At 49.8% G+C, this 17,754-nt stretch overlaps 6 protein-coding genes across 7 annotated transcripts; 3 read left to right on the plus strand and 3 right to left on the minus strand.

The window, feature by feature from the left end:
* Positions 1 to 22: 22 nt before the first annotated feature.
* Drice (Death related ICE-like caspase) lies at positions 23 to 2,120 on the plus strand. Its single transcript, XM_017165134.3, has one exon. It carries the CDS (start codon positions 258 to 260, stop codon positions 1,266 to 1,268), a length of 1,011 nt encoding a protein of 336 aa, XP_017020623.1. The 5' UTR covers positions 23 to 257; the 3' UTR covers positions 1,269 to 2,120.
* A 148-nt stretch (positions 2,121 to 2,268) lies between these two features.
* On the minus strand, positions 2,269 to 3,543 carry Etfb (Electron transfer flavoprotein beta subunit). 2 transcript variants are annotated; one of them, XM_017165136.2, is made up of 4 exons: positions 3,467 to 3,541; positions 3,339 to 3,392; positions 2,481 to 3,208; positions 2,269 to 2,408 (listed from the first exon to the last, which is right to left on the minus strand). In XM_017165136.2, the coding sequence occupies exons 2-3, from the start codon at positions 3,387 to 3,389 to the stop codon at positions 2,498 to 2,500; spliced, it is 762 nt and encodes a 253-aa protein (XP_017020625.1). In that variant the 5' UTR covers positions 3,390 to 3,392; positions 3,467 to 3,541; the 3' UTR covers positions 2,269 to 2,408; positions 2,481 to 2,497. The 2 variants fall into 2 exon arrangements, with proteins under 2 accessions (XP_017020625.1, XP_017020624.1); XM_017165135.3 differs by having other exon boundaries at positions 2,269 to 3,208; positions 3,467 to 3,543.
* A 341-nt stretch (positions 3,544 to 3,884) lies between these two features.
* LOC108073390 (3'(2'),5'-bisphosphate nucleotidase 1) lies at positions 3,885 to 5,006 on the plus strand. The gene is made up of 2 exons (XM_017164974.3): positions 3,885 to 4,263; positions 4,321 to 5,006. The coding sequence occupies exons 1-2, from the start codon at positions 3,885 to 3,887 to the stop codon at positions 4,860 to 4,862; spliced, it is 921 nt and encodes a 306-aa protein (XP_017020463.1). The 3' UTR covers positions 4,863 to 5,006.
* On the minus strand, positions 4,875 to 7,416 carry ncd (non-claret disjunctional). The gene is made up of 3 exons (XM_017164972.3): positions 7,077 to 7,416; positions 6,335 to 7,017; positions 4,875 to 6,275 (listed from the first exon to the last, which is right to left on the minus strand). The coding sequence occupies exons 1-3, from the start codon at positions 7,288 to 7,290 to the stop codon at positions 5,022 to 5,024; spliced, it is 2,151 nt and encodes a 716-aa protein (XP_017020461.1). The 5' UTR covers positions 7,291 to 7,416; the 3' UTR covers positions 4,875 to 5,021.
* A 100-nt stretch (positions 7,417 to 7,516) lies between these two features.
* Positions 7,517 to 16,063, plus strand: ca (RCC1 and BTB domain containing protein claret). The gene is made up of 15 exons (XM_017164971.3): positions 7,517 to 8,290; positions 8,537 to 9,153; positions 9,211 to 9,727; positions 10,049 to 10,587; positions 10,651 to 10,961; positions 11,024 to 11,566; positions 11,621 to 11,924; positions 11,985 to 12,212; positions 12,284 to 12,416; positions 12,936 to 13,051; positions 13,123 to 13,292; positions 13,392 to 13,473; positions 13,548 to 13,784; positions 13,848 to 14,315; positions 14,371 to 16,063. The coding sequence occupies exons 1-15, from the start codon at positions 8,029 to 8,031 to the stop codon at positions 15,730 to 15,732; spliced, it is 5,889 nt and encodes a 1,962-aa protein (XP_017020460.1). The 5' UTR covers positions 7,517 to 8,028; the 3' UTR covers positions 15,733 to 16,063.
* A 74-nt stretch (positions 16,064 to 16,137) lies between these two features.
* On the minus strand, positions 16,138 to 17,645 carry Vps16B (Vacuolar protein sorting 16B). Its single transcript, XM_017164973.3, has one exon. It carries the CDS (start codon positions 17,594 to 17,596, stop codon positions 16,253 to 16,255), a length of 1,344 nt encoding a protein of 447 aa, XP_017020462.1. The 5' UTR covers positions 17,597 to 17,645; the 3' UTR covers positions 16,138 to 16,252.
* Between the last annotated feature and the right edge of the window lie 109 nt (positions 17,646 to 17,754).

Consider the following 17,754-nt stretch of genomic DNA (forward strand, 5'->3'; position numbering starts at 1 on the left):
TTAGCATTGTAAAAGGAAAGGACTACGGTCTCACTGTGCGGAAAAACAACCAAACAAAAGATTTGAAAAATAATTAGCAGCTGCATTAGCTCAGTAGTTTTCTTTGTTGCAAGTTCAGCGCGCACTTTCTTCTGCTCTCAGAACAATTATCTCGAATCGTGCGCTTCGATTACAAACGGAGTTTTTGAAAACCAGTTTTTGCAGCGTCTTTTTGTGACTCATCAGTTTCCGCAGGCTCGCAAGGAAGGAATTTCGCCATGGCCGCCAGCAACAACAGCGAGTCCGCCGATCAGGTTGGCATACGTGTGGATAATGCAGAGAATCAGGACGACCACACCGATGCCCTGGGCTCCTCGGGAGGCAGTGCAGGTGTAGCCACCGCATCCTCGCACAATCCGTATGGAACAGGAGCCATCGGGCAGCTGGCCAATGGCTACAGCTCACCCTCGATGAGCTACAGGAAGAATGTGGCAAAGATGGTCACAGATCGGCATGCTGCCGAGTACAATATGCGACACAAGAACCGCGGCATGGCTTTGATCTTCAATCACGAGCACTTCGAGGTGCCCACCTTGAAGTCGCGGGCTGGAACCAACGTGGACTGCGAGAACCTGACGCGCGTGCTCAAGCAGCTGGACTTCGAGGTCACTGTGTACAAGGACTGTCGGTACAAGGACATACTGCGCACCATTGAGTACGCAGCTTCGCAGAATCACAGTGACAGCGACTGCATCCTGGTGGCCATTCTATCACACGGTGAGATGGGCTACATCTATGCCAAGGACACACAGTACAAGCTAGAGAATATCTGGAGCTTCTTCACCGCCAACCACTGCCCCACTCTGGCCGGCAAGCCCAAGCTGTTCTTTATCCAGGCCTGCCAGGGAGATCGTTTGGACGGCGGAGTGACCATGCAACGCAGCCACACCGAAACCGATGGCGACTCCTCAATGAGCTACAAGATACCCGTGCACGCGGACTTTCTCATCGCCTACTCCACGGTTCCTGGATTCTATTCGTGGCGGAACACCACCCGCGGCAGCTGGTTCATGCAGAGTCTGTGCGCCGAGTTGGCAGCGAATGGCAAGCGCCTTGACATCCTTACCCTGCTGACCTTCGTGTGCCAGCGTGTGGCCGTCGACTTTGAGTCCTGCACCCCCGACACCCCAGAGATGCATCAGCAGAAGCAGATCCCTTGCATAACCACCATGCTGACGCGCATTCTGCACTTCACCGACAAGCAGCTAGTACCGGCGGGACGGGTTTGATAGCTACTGGACTGGATGGTGAGCTGGCTGCGGAGAGGTGTGTGATAAGCGGAGGAAAGCCAAGTCGCAATTTAGATACAACTACCAAACGTAACTACGCTGGTTATCGGCGCTAATGGCGCATATTTTTATAAAACCCCCATTTTTTCCCTTGGCCAGGAATGAGAGCCATTGACCATTAAGTTTATTTAAGCACAATGTATCTTTTAATTGGCATTTATTGCTTGCCGTTCGCCTGTATGTCTCTATTGGGGCGTGGTTTCCTTTATGTAAACAAGAAATCTCAGGGGCGAAAGCAGTACCTTGCAGGAATTCCCTGATATTTTGGCTTAAAAACTGCCATTTACATATACTTAAATTATAATATATTTTATATTTATATTTATTATTTATAAATATAAATATAAAATATATTATAATCATAATACATTTTATATTTATACTTGGGCATTTATATTTAATGTTTTTATTATTATGCATGCGATCTCGAGTTTCAAAATTATTATTTTAAACAAATCTAAGCCAAAATTGCCTGGCAGCTCATATAAAACATTCGCCCCTGCTAATTCTTGATCAGGAATATGGGAACCACCTCGTATATACATTTCTACGATAGCCGGACATCCCCTCTTTCACAAATTTTATACGCATAAATATATATAGGTGTATATTATTAAGCATCTGTGTCATGATCGCGTCCAAAACCAACATACAAACAATTTTAGCCTGTACTCGAAAGTTTTATGAACAACATATACTATCTCTTTATACGATTTGTACTCTTATATAATATACACATTAGCAAATGTTTTCATTTCAAGTTTTTCCGCTAATAAAAACGATCGAAAACAATGGGAAAATCAATGAGCAATGACCATTTAGGAGCTTTGACCTAGGCGCAATAGCTTTTTGGTCCCTCAAGTTGAGCGACATCGCCGGAAAAGGCATCATCATCATCAACAGCATCATCGTCGGGAGAGAAAGAGTAAAACGAGGGTCATACGATTTCAGAGCTTACAATCACTTTATTCTTAGGAGCTGCGACACAAAACAAAACTAAATTCCAATTCAGAGTTCGCCTAAAGCACGCGGGGATGTGGGTAGAAACTTTTGAGCCTGTCAGCGGATCCGACGCGGAGGCTGGGATATATAAATGCACGTTTCTGATATATAAGTTTCAACTAATTAAAAAAACGTAGAATCTTCGCTCACAATATTTGGTTAGTTGCCTAGATGTGACCGCCCTCCTTCAGCTTGGCCACCAGGGCATCCACATCGGCCACGGTGGCGCCGGCCTGGCGCACTGGTGGATCCTCCACGGAAACGACCTCGATGCGTGGCGAGGTGTCCACTCCCAGATCCTTGGCCGTGACCTTCTTCAGTGGCTTCTTCTTGGCCTTCATGATGTTGGGGAGCGTGGCATAACGCGGCGTGTTCAGGCGCAGATCGGCGCTCAACACGGCCGGTGTCTTTGTCTTGATGGTCTCCAGACCGCCGTCAATCTCACGTGTGATAGTCAGACCGGCATCCGTCTTCTCGATCTTGTTGCAGAAGGTGCCCTGCGGCCAGTCGAGCACGGCAGCGGTCATCTGGGCCGTCTGGTTGGCATCGTCATCGATGGCCTGCTTGCCCAGGATCACCAAATCGGCCTTCTCGTCCAGCGCCAGTTTGGCCAGAATCTTGGACACGTGGATGGGCTGCAGCAGCTCGTATTCGGCGGCTGGTATCTCCACATGTACGCCGCGATCGGCGCCCATGGCCAGGGCGGTGCGGATCACCTCCTGCGACTGAGTAGGACCCACAGACACAGCGATGACCTCCGTGGCCAGCTTCTTCTCCTTCAGCTTGACGGCCTCCTCAACGGCGATCTCGTCGAAGGGGTTCATCGAGTGCTTTACGCCCTGGGTGACCACGCCGGTCTTGTCTGGCTTGACGCGCACCTGGACATAGGATGGAATGGGAAAATTACTTGAATTATCAATTAATTAAAGCGATTACGCAAAACAGAGGGCGCAACAAGTGATAAAAAAGAAAGATGTTTGGTGCGCAACAGGCGATTTCTGGGCTCACCTTGACGGCATAGTCGATCACACGCTTAACTCCAACCAGAACACGCGCCATTTTCTGCAAAATATTATGTTTTTTAATGAATTTTTAAGGCAATTTATGATTTTTTTTTGTTAATTTAGCGGACTTACCTCTTCAAGATGGAAATGAACTGATTGGTACGGTTCGGGAGGGGGCGCGGGTGGTCCAAAGGTCTTGTGTGCTTTCGGCGTTGCCAGACTGTCAGCCGATGAATTTATTCACCGTTACAAAATATATTAAAGACGTTAACTAATTGTAAAAATAATAAAATAAATGATGAAAAAAAAGTTTTTTCAAGTAGGAGATTTATTTCTATAATTAAAAATTATTATTTTTAATTTAATATATAAGTTGTGTATTAAGCGATTAATATCGGACAGCTGTACCATCACCAAATACGTACGAATTCCCGGTTTTTCTCTCCTCTCCAAATGTCATCAGCTGTTTATACTTTCACCACTTTCCTCCTGGCCGCTCCAACATCCCATTCCAAATTCCTCTAAAGATTACCTTCCTCTGCTAAAAAAAATGGCCACCACAGCTCCGGTGATCATGCGCCTTATGGCCTCCTCCATAAACACAGCCAAGCGCGCCGGCGGAATCATTCGAGATGTGCTCAAGAAAGGCGATCTTGGTATCGTGGACAAGGGCAAGAACGATCCACAGACGGAGGCGGACCGCTCTGCCCAGCGCTGCATCATAGCCTCGCTGACCAACAAGTTTCCCAAAGTGAAGATCATTGGCGAGGAAGGTGGCTCCGATTTAAACGTTTGCGACGATTGGCTGGTCACGGAGCTGGATGAATCGTTCCTGCAGCAAAGCTGCCCGGCAGAGTGGCAGGATGCCCGGCCCGAGGACTTTGTGGTATGGGTGGATCCGTTGGACGGAACAGCAGAGTACACACAGGGTGGGTATTCCAAGTGGAATTCCTTGGAAATTAATATCTAGTAATCCTTTCCTGCAGGATTTGTGGAGCACGTCACTGTACTGATTGGCATAGCTGTCAAGGACGCAGCCGTGGGCGGCATCATCCACCAGCCCTTCTACCAGCAGCCCGACGGCGAGCTGGGTCGCACAATTTGGGGCCTCAAGGGTCTCGGAACGGGTGGATTCACCGCAGTGCCAGCTCCAGCCGGTCAGTTCATCATTACCACAACTCGCTCGCATTCCAATGCCCTGCACCAGCAGGCTCTCAATGCCTACGCATCCACTGAGGTTTTAAAGGTGGGCGGCGCTGGCTTCAAGGTGCTACAGTTGCTGGAGGGGAAGGCACATGCCTATGTGTTTGCCACACCGGGCTGCAAGAAGTGGGATACCTGTGCACCCGAGGCAGTGCTCGAAGCGCAGGGCGGTTGCCTAACCAACATCAATGGCGAGCACTACGCGTACAATGCTGATGTGGAGCATGTGAATCGAAAAGGAGTGCTGGCCAGCCTGGGACAGAATCATTCCGATCTGGTGGAGAAGATACCCGCAGAAGTGCGAGCGGCAGTTGGAGCCAAGTGAAAGCAAAGGCTGTGAGTGTGTGGGCACTTTATTTTATTCTTAATTTTGAACTAAAAGTAAAAACATACATAAATTAAGCGATAACGAAGGGATACAAAATCAAGATCGTAAAAATTACAAGTTGAAACTTTGAAAAAAGCTTAAGGTAGAGTTATTTTATTATTGTTTTTCGAAACTGCCGCTCTGGCTATTGTTGATGCTGTTGCTGGTGTTGACCGCCGACGAGTTGTTCAAGTAGCGGTTTCGCTTCGCCTTGGCCATCTTGCAGGAGTTGACGGAAGCGGCGAAGCGCAGCGACTTGACAGACTCTTGGAAGCAGTCCTGGAACGGTGAGACATTGATGAACATAAGGGTCTTCGAGTTGCCGCCCAGCGAGGGCATCAGGAGATGCGTCAGCTTGGAATTCCGATAGGGAATGTGATCCTGCTTTTGGAGCAGCGCCAGAATCACGTTGGTCAGCTCGGAGAGCGAACGATTGATATTCTTGGTCTCGGTCATCCGTGTACTGGTCTTGGGTGATTCCGAGCCGGCCAAGTCCACCAGATTGATAGATCCAACCGACATCTCCTGCTTATCGGCATGTCTGCCAATCAATGCCAGCTTTGTGACTGCATGAGAGCGGGAGGACCGCTCGTTGCCAGCCGTGGAGGCGGTGGCTCGGTTCATCTTGGCCGTGTGCATTAGTTGTCGCAAATGATTGGGATCTACGACAGTCTCCTCCGTGATATTCGACACATAGATATCGTTCTTGTTGTTCTTGGCCATTCGTATCTCCATGTCCTTCTGCTCGTTGCTCAACAGATCGTAGAGCACCTCGTTGTATATCTCCAGGAAGGTGGCCTTGATCTCATACTCCCATCCCAAATTGCGATAGCCCCGGATGGAGTCAAAGAGCAGATCGACGGTGCGCGGAATGACGCCTACGCTATCCTCCACTCCGTCCATCGTGTACGTCTTGCCGCTGCCCGTTTGGCCATACGCGAAGATGCATATGTTGTAGCCATCGAGTGCAGATTGGATGAGCGGTGATACCATCTCGAAAATGTCCGTTTGCGAGGATTTAGGATGAAAGACCTGGTCGAACGAGAATATCTGCTGGCCCATCTTGTTCTTTGCCTGGGCATCGATGCTCTGCAGCTCAACAGTGGCCTCATCATGGTAGGTCCAGGTGCAGCACATCCTGTTCTCCTCACAGTCCAAAGGCGGTCGAATTCGGCAAAAGACGCGAATATTTCCACGCAGATCCATGACCGTGTTGTGCAGCTCCTTGCGCTCCATATTCGATGCGAAGAGCTGCTCCTTGCAGGTCTCCAGTTCGGCGGCCTGCTGGTCATTGCTGCGCTGGAGTTCGTCAGTGAGCTGCCGTAGATGCACCACCTCCTTGCTAAGAGCAGTGTGCTCAGCTTTGATTTTCTGTTAAAGAAAGGCGTCTTTTAATTGTATTTATTAGAATTAAGAGATCCCAGGCTCACCTCATGTATGGCCTGCAGTTCGGAAAGCTCCTCCTTGGTCCTTCCCAGTGTTGTGGTTATGGTCTCAATATTCTTCGTATGCTGCTTCACCTGCCTCTGGAGACACTCGTTATCCGTCTGTGCGTTCTTCAGCGCGGACTCGGTCTCAATTAGCTTGGTTTGCGTTTCCTCCAGTTGCGTGGGCAATGATTCCAGCTCGCCCATGTCCTCTATTTGCTTCTCGTATTTGGTTTTGAGGACCTTGTGCTTGTCGAGGAGATCGTGGAAGCGAGCCTTGAAGTCGTACGGTGCTATGCGTTTGGGAGCAGCACCAGCTCCTCCCCCGGCTCCACTGGTTTTTGCTGCTCCAGCGCCTGCTCCTGCAGCTTTCGGTTTGGTTTTGGCAGCGGTTGAAGCAGCGACTGGTCTAGCAGCAGCACTAGGAGCAGGCCTTGTCGGAGCTGGTCGCTTGGCAGCTGTCACAGCGGTGCCGGATCCAGCCGCCGGACGTCCTAATCGCTGACTGGGTGCGGTAATAGGACCGCTGGCCAGACGTGAGACTTTGCTGGGTATGCTGGGCAGTGTGGGCGGTAGGGCTGCGCGCTTCATATTCTGCCGCATTTCGTTGATGTCACAAGCGGATCGACTGCGTCGCAGCTTGGCTCGATTGTTCATTTTGGCGGGTTCCGGTGAGGCAGCTCGAGCTAGGCAAGGCATAAGGATTAGGTGGGGAAAATACTATGTAAACCCTTTTTGGACGCACCTCCTCGTTGCTGCAGCACTTGGGGCAAATTGTTCAGGTCGCGGGTCAGCGGCGGCAGCAAGTTCCCGCAGTAGGTCTGGTTGGCACTGGGGCCGCTAGCTGCTCCCGGTCCTCCTCCTCCAGCTCGAATGCGATCCGTGGGCAGCACCGTTCTTACTGGTGGCAGGACTGGCCGCTTTGCTGTCAACGTTGGCTTTGGCAAACGGGATTCCATGACGTAAAGTGGTCGTGTTCCGTAGATCTTAGATCACTCCTGCGTCTTTAATTGGATGTTTGGATTTTGATATTCACAAGCGACGCCGATGCCAATTCGCGCCGTTATTTTCGACTGCAGGGTTGCTTTGGAAATGTGGGACCAGACTTGTGGCCGATTTCTGTAGTGCTGCCACCTTTTCCGTTTCCAGATCGTGCAAAATATTGCGTGACTGCTCACGCCAATCAGATGTTTTCAGTGCCCTGGACATCGGGCACGATTTTTTACGTTGATTTGTGTTTTCCGCAGGTTTTTCGCGAGTGAATAACGCACAAATGGTGCAATCAATTAGTGACCCTTCCGTATGAATTGTGTTTTTCTGAGATAACTGCTGGGAAAGAGCCCAACAGCTTGGAAAGTGCAGGATTGTGCGCAGCACGCGAGGCGTTGCCGGACAGTCGCAGATATTCGGATTGGTGCTTTTCTTTGTGATTCCAAGAGTTTTCTCCAGTTTTATGTGATGTAAAATTAGCCTGCGCTTTCTCCTAATATTGGTTTTCCTCTGGAAACTGCGGAAAACTCGGTTAAGTCGGAAATCTATCGCGTGACAAAGTGGTTACCAGACCAACGGCAGGCCGCACGAGTCCATCTCTAGTTTGTTTTCATTCGGGATTTGGGAAAAAAGCTCTTGCAACAGAGATTGATTTCGTAAATTAAATCTGGACAGCGTGCGCTCCCAAGACCGCAAATCTTGACGAGATGGCGGGGCACGCGGAGCTCAAGGAGCTGGGCATGTTTGAGCTGCGGCCCCTGATCACCAATCTCAGCTGCAAGCTTTCAGCGGTGACGGCGGGCCTGGATGAGAAGCAGTTCCTGTGCCTGGTGAGCGAGGAAAACGAGATCCTGCTGCGGTATATTAGCGCATCCGGCCAGGAAGTGGTTAAAATGATTTCCTGGTTCCGCAACCGAGTCATTCACGATGTCTGCTTCGACCCAGCGGGCATCTGGCTGCTGGTGCTATGTAAGTGGGTGGCTGGGCGAATTTCTGGGGGTGGCGGTGGCTATGGGGGCGGTAGTGCGGTTGCGGGTGGCGAAGCCTAAAATTACTCTGCGCCGGTGTGTGTGTGCGTGTGTGGCTATTGATTTTCTGTTGCGTACTTTGTTTTGATTCAACGGGGTCCACCGCCCCATCCCGGTCCGATCGATTCGCGAATTCGAGTGTTACTGAACCCTGAGCTACATACATATGTATCCGTTCCATCAACAGGTTTCGACAACACCCTGCATATCGTGCCCGCTTTGGCGCTGGTGGACAAAACGCACGTCCTGGCCGCCTGCTCTCTGTACAGTACAAGCCAGGTGACGTCCTACATCATCCCCTTTGTGGGTCCTCACGAATGCCCCAACTCGAAAAAGTGTCCCAATCACTCATCGGGTCTTGACGATCCAATAGTTCCCGAGCCGGTAGAGCAACTAGCCGGCAATTTGGAAACTCTCAGACTGGAGGCAGAGGAACCCCTGGGCCACGACCTGCCCGAGCACATGCTGGTGCGGAACAGTGATCAGGCGGACGCTTCTGCGAGTCAGCAGCCGCCACAAGAGCAACAGCCACCGCTCGTACAGCCTTTCGATGGCACCGGCAACAGCCAGGTGATGGCCACCTCCTTCATGGCGTCCAAGACTTGCCCCTATCCACTGTCCGTGGTCTGGTGGAAGACGAACACCGGCCTGAATCGGGCCATTATTGGCTACTCGGACGGTTCCATTTGCTTCGTGGGCCTGAGTCCCAACTGCCCAATGATAGCAAGCACCGCCATCGAAAACGGATCTGTGATGCGTCTCGTTATCTGCAAGGATAAGGCCTACGACGGCGTCATGCTGCTGGTGAGGATTAAACCTTGATTGTTAAATTCTTTTTATGTAATTTAAGCTCTCTTCCAGATCACTTCTTCGCTGAAGCAGCAGTACAAGCTCCTGTTGGAGCAAAAGGCTATTATGTACGTGTACCCCGGAGATAGCTCACCCACGACACGCGAGGGGGCCTGGCAGATAGTGATGTCTGTGCAAAACAAACAGCAGAGCACTGCCACTGGTCCCAGGATAAGCAATAGCTCGGATCCAGCCTCGGACAGCAGCCAGCTTGAAGAGGATGTCTTTGTGCCGCCGACCACTGAAGACGCAGCTTCAGACGTGGCTGCCGAAACTGGAGCAGCTGCTGAGGGGCCACCACCACCACCCCCACCGGCGCCACCGTCGTACAGCGAGGCAGTAGCCCGGCAATCTGGAGAGCAGCAGGGAGGCGTGCGCTTCCAGCAGCAACAACTGCCAGTGGGCGGCACCAACGATGGCATTCTGCCGGCCACGAGAGCCCGCCTAGCCTCGCTCAAGAGTCTGGGATCCAAGAAGCTGCAGGCCATCAAGATGCGGCTCTCGGACCAGCGGCAAAAGTTCGATGAATGTGCGTAAGCTAAGAGGATAATTCTTTCGATTTTGTTGTTAAATTCATTTAATTCTGAGGCATTATTACCTCTCTCTAAACATATATTTTCTTTCCTCAATTCCGTTTACCTTTGTTAATTTTAGTCCGCTATTTTATTGTGTATTTTATATTTATTTATTGGTGTGCAGTTTTGAGAGAACTGTTGCATCTATTGAAGCGTCACTGGCGTGGTGAGTTTGCACAACTCTCGCACTCGACAGACTCAATTAGAACCTGGAACAAGGCCACGAGATTGAAAGCCCACAACTAAGTATTTCAAACTTTCCCACTTTCTTCTAGTTATGCCCGACTCTGGGGGCTCCTTTGCTATCATGGACTCGCCCTCGGTCACGCCAGAGCCGCTGGGCACCACCACCGGATCCTTTTACACCATCCAAAATCTCCGCAGCACCTTTCTGCTGAGCGCCCTGCACAGCAACAGCCACAGTTTGACCGTGCACAGCATCGACATCAGTCTGAAGCCACTGTTCGTGTACAAGATACCCAAGCACACCCAGGAAATACTCATTAGCTCCAACATACTCTATGGCATACACTACGTGGACCTTCACAGTCGCAGCGACTCGGCCATTTCTACAGCGGCCTCGTCGCTGGCGGAGCCGCTGGTGGCCAACACGGACAAGGAGAATCGGGATGCGGACACAGAGAAGCTGGATCAGGCGGAGGCGCCAGAGGTTAGTGGCCAGAAGAGCGACACAACCAGTGCAACGACCACGGCCACCTCAAGTCTGGACCAGAGCGAAATGCCCAGTAATGCGATCAATGCCGTCAGCGTCATAAGCAGTGCCATGGCCTCGCTGCACACCTCCGACGAAGATGTGAGTAACCAGGCTTTTGCAGGATATTTATAAACACCTCTAACTCTAACTTTATCCCGACAGCGCTTCAATAATCTGGCCCAGATAGGGCTCTTTCGGTTCGAAAACGAAACCGTGCTGCATCTGTATCAGATGGCACAATATCGCAGTTCCGCCGGCCACCCAGAGGCCCTGACAAAAGAGGAGAAGGCCAAGGCTTTCGAAATCAAGGATATCCACACTCCTATGGACTACATCCAGTTTTACGAGACCGCCGACGTGAGTAGCGAGTTTTCGCTGCGGCAAATGGAGATAATGCAGTCCGAGTTCCCCAAGATCAACTACGATCCCAGCTATGTGATTACCAATAAAAATGTATATACCATACAGCTGAGGTAAGGCCGATAACTGCAATATTCAGCTTTGGTTTCTTAGCTAAACTGAGTTTTTTCTGCAGAAAGGAGCCCTTCGAGCTGTTTCTTGATGCCGCCCTGCAGAATGAGTTTAACCAGTGCCGCGACTTTTGCAACACCTTCGATCTCTCTTTCGAGCAGTGCATCGAGTTTGCCGGCGACTATCTGCTGAGGCGAAAGAAGATCACCCAGGCGCTGCTCACGTACAACGTGGCGCGGGTGAAACCAATACGCACAGCCCTCAAACTGGCCATGTACGGACACACCTACGCTTTAATGCAGCTGAGTGCCATGGCCTTAAAGTCCACATATCTGCTGCGATCGCGGCACTTGGGTCACCCGCTGCTCAAGGGCATACTGGAGGACATCACCTACCGGCACTCGGAGGATGTGCGTGTGATCTTGCCCGAGAAGTTGCTGCAAGAGGATGTTATCAGCGGCGCCGTCTGTAGCGATTATCACTATGGTGTGGACGAGTCAATTAGCGCTTTGCAAATGTCACCCTCTTCGCAGTTCCATTTGGCCAACCTGTTGCTCATCACAATGGCCGAGAAGGCAGTCAACGACAAGAACTACATACCGCTGTGGTGAGTATGGATTAATCAGAAATTGAGCATGGATTTCAATGTGAATTTCGATAGGAACTTCCTGGTCACCAATAGCAAATACCACACCAACATGACAAGCATTGTTCTATGCCAAAGTGGACTCTTCTCCTCTGCCATTATACTGGCCAAGGTGCGGGGCGTGTGCCTGGATACCTTCAATGCCCTGATCAGTGTGGTGGCCCAGGAGTTTGGCTGGTACAACGAGCTCAACGTGTGCCTGTATAATCTGAGCGAAAATATATTTATGGAGTCGATAACCTACCTGCCGCACGTGTCCATGGATTACTTTGCCTTCATCCAGGATAAGCTGGATCACATAAGGCCTTGTGTCTTGCAGGTGAGGATATTTGATAAATATTTTTATGATTATTTGTTTATAAATATAATTTATTTTCAGCGCCTGTCCAAGCAGCTGAATCCCTTTGCTCCTGCTCTGAGGCCCATTGTGTCCCACAATAGCGACTGCGCCATGGCCAACGATAATAACCAGCAACTGTTTGAGTTTGGCAAGAGTCTCATCGAAACCTATTTGGCCGTGCTTATCCACATGGAATCGCAGCGCGTCAAGCATGATTTAATTGTGAATGCTCTATCGCATTTCCGCATTAACTACGAAGACAATCAGGCAAGGATTTCCTCACAGAGGCTTTGCTTTTCCCAGGAGATTATATTTCTAATGTTATTTTCTTTCCTTAGTTTGCCATTGAATCGTCGCGCTTCAAACCGATCTCAGCTGGTTGTGCTTACTGTGCCTGTGTGGTTGATGGAACCGCCTACTTCTGGGGCTCCAGTGGTATTCCCACCTATTACAGCGCCCAAAAGTCAACGGGTAAGGGCTATGTTACGTTGTACAAATTTAATTCAGTTTTATAGGAAGAAAAACAAGAAAGAAAGCTAACTTTGCCCAGCCAAAGTTTGTATACCCTTGCAGGTAACAATTAAAATATATCATAACTAAGCCAAAAATGCATTAATTTCGGTTCGGAAAGCAGTTTTGTGTTAGTTTTTATTCATTTAACAAACTGCATACCAAATTTAAAATTTTAAGAAATCAAAATTTTTTTCCATTTTTGCTAATTTTAATGATGTAACCCCTTATAAAATTTTGCGAAAATGGCTAAAATATCGATTTCTTCCTGACATGTCTAGAAAGATTCCCCTGTTGATGCTGATCAAGAATATATATACTTTATAGGGTCGGAAACGACTCCTTCACTGCGTTGCAAACATCTGACTGAAATTATTATACCCTGCATGGGTATAAAAAAGCTAGTACTGAAGAAGGAATATATAGAATAAAAATTGGTATTATTATTTTTTTTATACTATATATTTATAATTCTTGCAGAGCCACCAGAGCCGGCACATGCTGTGAAAAGCCTGGAGCTCCTCTCCCAGCTCAATTTGCAAGTGCATGCCATCAAGTGTGGGCGACAGCATACACTTATTCTAACAAATAATGGGGTAAGTTATCTCCTCAGTCTGTTTAAAATTAAAATATTAATATAAAATATCAAAATCATCTCTTCTTCCAGCTTTACTCGGTGGGCAATAATAATCTCTGCCAGCTGGGTATCGGCCGGCATATGCAAATGGCCTTGCAGCCCATGCTGGTGACAGCCTTGGATGGCATGAATGTAACCATGCTGGAGGCGGGCCAATATCACAATGCAGCTGTGGCCGATGGCAAGCTTTATATGTGGGGGTGAGCATTCGAGCCGTATTATATTTTATGATGGCATAAACCTACCTACCTATTCTTACCTACTTTTTTCACTTTAAATTTAATTTAAACGTGGTTTAGATGGGGCGTATATGGTCAGCTGGGGCAGGGAAGTTGCGAAAACATAGCTAAACCACAACTAGTCAGTTTCTTCAAGTTTAAGGCAAGTAACAATTCTAATTTTTATAATACAAATTATAAAAATTTAATAAATTAAATCAAATTATAATGTTGCAGAAAATTTTACAAATATCGCTGGGCCATGCTCACACCCTGGTGCTGTGCGGGGCATCCAGCAGCTATATGGAGTCCAGCGGACGCAGCACAGAGCTCTTCGTTTTCGGCTCCAATCACTTTGGTCAGCTGGGCACCGGAAATAGCGACCAGGTCGTCGACACCAAGACGAATCTGCCAGTGCGCCTGGATGTGGGCGACGGCAGCCTAAGACTGATACACACCAAATTTTTTACCAATGTAAGTTTTTATTCATTTTATCTAAAAAAGTTAATATTTAAAATGTTCGAATTGATCAAACAGTTAGCTGTAGACGACCAGGAACGTCTGTATACTTGGGGAAGCTCGCCGCAAGCCTTGCGCCTGGCCAATCAAATCAAGAGACGCGCCAACGCCAAGCAGAAGCTGGAGGAGAATCATCAACGCGAGATGCTAAGCAAGCAATTGGAGGCTACTCTGCTGCCGGCTCCTTCCACTGTACCCAGCGCTACTAGCATTGCGGTGGAACCCACTACATCCTATGCGGCAGTGGTGGCTGGGGCCACCCCGAAGGCCTCCAGTGGTCCAGAGACCAAAGAGGAGCAGGGTGAGAATGAGGCTGTGCCATCAGATGCTACGGAAACCATTGGTTCGGCTTGTAAGCGAGGAGTGGAAATACTTAATCCTGTTCCGCCGCCTGCTCCGGCACCAGGACTGGCCGAACCCGATCCCACGGAGCACTTAAGTCCGCATTTGGTGGACACCAGTGAGGTGGCAGGCCAAATTCTGCAGGTTAGCAAACGATCTGAAAACGAAAATCAAAAATTAATTAATTATAATCTTGCAGATTGCTAGTGGCCTGTTCCATTTCTGTTTGATCTCGTCCAGCTGCACGCTCTACACGTGGGGCAAGAACCTGGAGCACCAACTGGGCACTGAGGACAAGGAGCGCCGTGCCGTGCTAAAGCCCTCGCCCATCGACAGCATAGAGCGGCCGATGTACGTGGACTGTGGAGCAGACTTTACGCTGGTCATGACCACCGATCATATAGTGCGCGCCTTTGGGGGTAACTCTAACGGCCAGTGTGGCCGGGATCTGGGTGCCAGTCTAGAGAGGATGCGACAGCGGGTGGTGTGCCTGCCCACAACGAAGCGGCTGATGCGTTTCGAGAGCCAGTGCGTCGAGGCGCCGGTGGAGATCAATCTGCCGAGGCCACGAATCCGACTGGATCAGGATCCAGTGAGGTATCTGAAGGTCATGCCGCCCTACCAGCCACACTTCCTGCAGCCGGCCAACATTAGCTTCGATCGGGAGTACTCCGTGGGCACTGGCAATTACAAGAGCAGCACGGAACAGCACGCGGCCACCGGGCAGGACTCGGACGATATGCTGAGCAGCCTGGAGAACCTCAGCCAGAACGATGCCAGCTACTCGTACAATGTCCCGGTACTGGGCGGCGATGCTAACAGCTCGCTGGACCTGGACTACACGCCCGAGGAGCAGAGTTATGTGCCGCTGCCGGAGCAGGGGGGAGGAGGAGGTGGAGTACCCGTCGCAGTGAAACAACAGCTGCTGGGAGAAAATGATGACGATGTTGATGCCAGCACCTTTACGCCCAGTAGCGAGGGTCTGGAGGAGGCATCAGTGCAGCAGCTGCGCCACTACATACACTACTGTCTGTACGCCTTCCACGGCCTGTATAATCCCGACAAGATTGGCGAGTGCGCCCGTCCAAATCGCAACGAGTACCGCATTCGGATCTGTATGCTCAACTTCCGGTTCGTGGAGGCCTTCCGGCTGTGCCTGCAGAACTGTGACTCCGCCCAGCGCACACTTAAGCTATTCGAGTACTTCAGCAAGGACACCGGCTATGTGCCCCTGCGGCGGTCCGACCTGAAGCACCTCATCTACCACCTGTGTCTGCATTTCCTGGAGCGCAAGTTCGATATGCTCGAGTGCGAACGTTTCTTTATGGGGGATCTGGACTACTATCTGCTGGAGCTGGCCTATGTCTTCTACTTCAACAACAATAACTCGACGTTGGAGCAGAATCTCAACCAGAAGTTCAAGCAGCTGATGGCATCGTCGGCGGACGAGCAGCAGCTGCAGGACACCGATGTCATCTTTGATAGCTTTACGGTCAAGTTCAAGACGATCCTGTGCCAGCGGCTGCTGAGCTACTCGGACGGCAGCGAGGCTGCCAATTAGCAGTGGCTCTGCCCAGGAGTTCCGTTCCCAGTTCCGGTGTCTTGAATCCTGGTCTCTTCCGTTCGATTGTCGTCATCTGTCATCTGTCTTGTGTTAAGTGTTTTGTTGTAAGCTCAGTCCGGGAACTGGGGACTCCCCTTAATGTGTCCCCACTATATACACCATAATTGTTGTTTGCGGTTATTTATATTGTACATCAAAGGCTTTTTATAGCGCTGTTATTTAAACGAAATATTTAAGACAAGCAAATTGTTTAAAGAATCCAATTTTTGTAACGCTTTGTTTGCTGCTTTTTAATTGTTTACCCAATAAACTAAAAATAAAAATAAAACGAGAATGTAATCCAAAACAGATCAAAAAGGAGGCTCTGCAGGATATACACATATTTTTTGTTTTCTTTTTCGATATTCCGCTTGTGATTTGCAATTATTTAATAAAACTAGAGTAGAATTAATATAATTATATACACATATATATGATTAACAATAAAGTACGTTTATATAAATAATCGGAGAATCCTCTAGAGCTTGAGCTTGATATTGTCCGTGGTCCAGCGCTTGCTTTGCAGCGATTTCAGGGCATTCTCGCAGTAGAACTGCTCCTCGGACCTCTCCGGCAGCGAATCCTTCAGCTGCTGCAGCTCCTGCTGCTGCTTCAGCCCGGCCATGGCATCGATCACAGCCCTGATGCACTTCACCCGCTGTGCCAGGGCCAGCTTCTCCACCGTGTTGCCCATCTTGGAGAGGAACAATTGGAGCACAGTCGAGGGAGCCTGCAGCTCGTACAGCCGGAGCACGGCTAGCGTTAGGTCGAAGCTAATGTGGAACTGCTTTGATTTAAGGGGATGCCAGCTGGGCACGCGCTCAAAGATGCACTCCAGGTCAGCATAGGCTTGGGCCTGAGCCCGCTCATTGAGCGCCGTCCACTCATACTGCGCCGGCGAGATCTGCTGGTCGGCGGCAAAGCGTTGAGGCGACACTGGCTTCAGCATATCCTGCTCCTTCCAATTGCTGTTAGCCTGGCAGCAGGCATACAGCACCTCGACGGGTGTGGCTCCATCCCGCAGCAGCTTGCCTAGGCCATTGTCCTTCTCCAAAAGCTGCTGCATCTTCAGAGCGGCATGGAACACCTGTTCGTAGAGCGGAATAATGCCTACTCCCGCCGTTGAATACGCATCAACCAAACGCTGGAGCTGTTGCTTTCTTGCGGTCACATCCGCAGCAGATAAGGCGGCCTGAAACTGCTTGAGAGCCGCCTCCTGGTGACGTCCGAATCTCTGCAGCAGATCTATATAGCTGCCCAGGTCACCGGCCTCTCTCAGGTAACTCAAATACTGCTCCAAAGCCTTGGGTCGCTCTTTGAGAATTCCATGAAATTGGACTGTATTCAGTGTTCTCTTGAGGAAGAGCAGCACCGCGATGACGGCATGGCCACCGCCTTGGGCCAGCAGGGTGTCCAGCAATTGACGCTTCTCGTGCAGGGATTTGAACATCTCCAACGGCGCCGTCTTGCCCTGCAAAAGTTTTTGGGCCGTGGCCTCCAGATTCGGACTGTACAGCGTGCTCTGAAGTTGACGGCGCAGCAGCTTCAGTTCCTCCTCCGGCGAGACGCCCTTGGGCAAGACACGGTCATCCAGTGCCTGCTCCTGGAGCACCAGTTTCAGAGCTTCCTCGCTCAGAATGGACTTGATAGAGAGATTCAGAGTGGCGCTGTTGTCGAAGCTGGCCTCTGAGATGGCATCGTCGGCCAGGATCCCATTGCTGGCCAGCTCCGGCGCGAGATCCACCTCGTCCTCATCGTCGAAGCTAAAGGCTGCTCGCGAGGAACGATTCCAATAGTTTTCGCTGTCGAATTGCAGGTCCATTTGTTATTATTTTTTTTTTTTTGTTATGGTTTAGATCAGTGTGGCCCTTGCATGAGCTTAGGGAATGTACTAAAAAATGTTTACTTTTCAAAATAACGTCCCAAATTTTTAAAAAATATATTTAAAATAAGAAAGAAAGCTAAATCTTTGCTAATATC

Source organism: Drosophila kikkawai, chromosome 3R (genome assembly GCF_030179895.1).
Source record: "Drosophila kikkawai strain 14028-0561.14 chromosome 3R, DkikHiC1v2, whole genome shotgun sequence".
NCBI classification, from domain to species: domain Eukaryota; kingdom Metazoa; phylum Arthropoda; class Insecta; order Diptera; family Drosophilidae; genus Drosophila; species Drosophila kikkawai.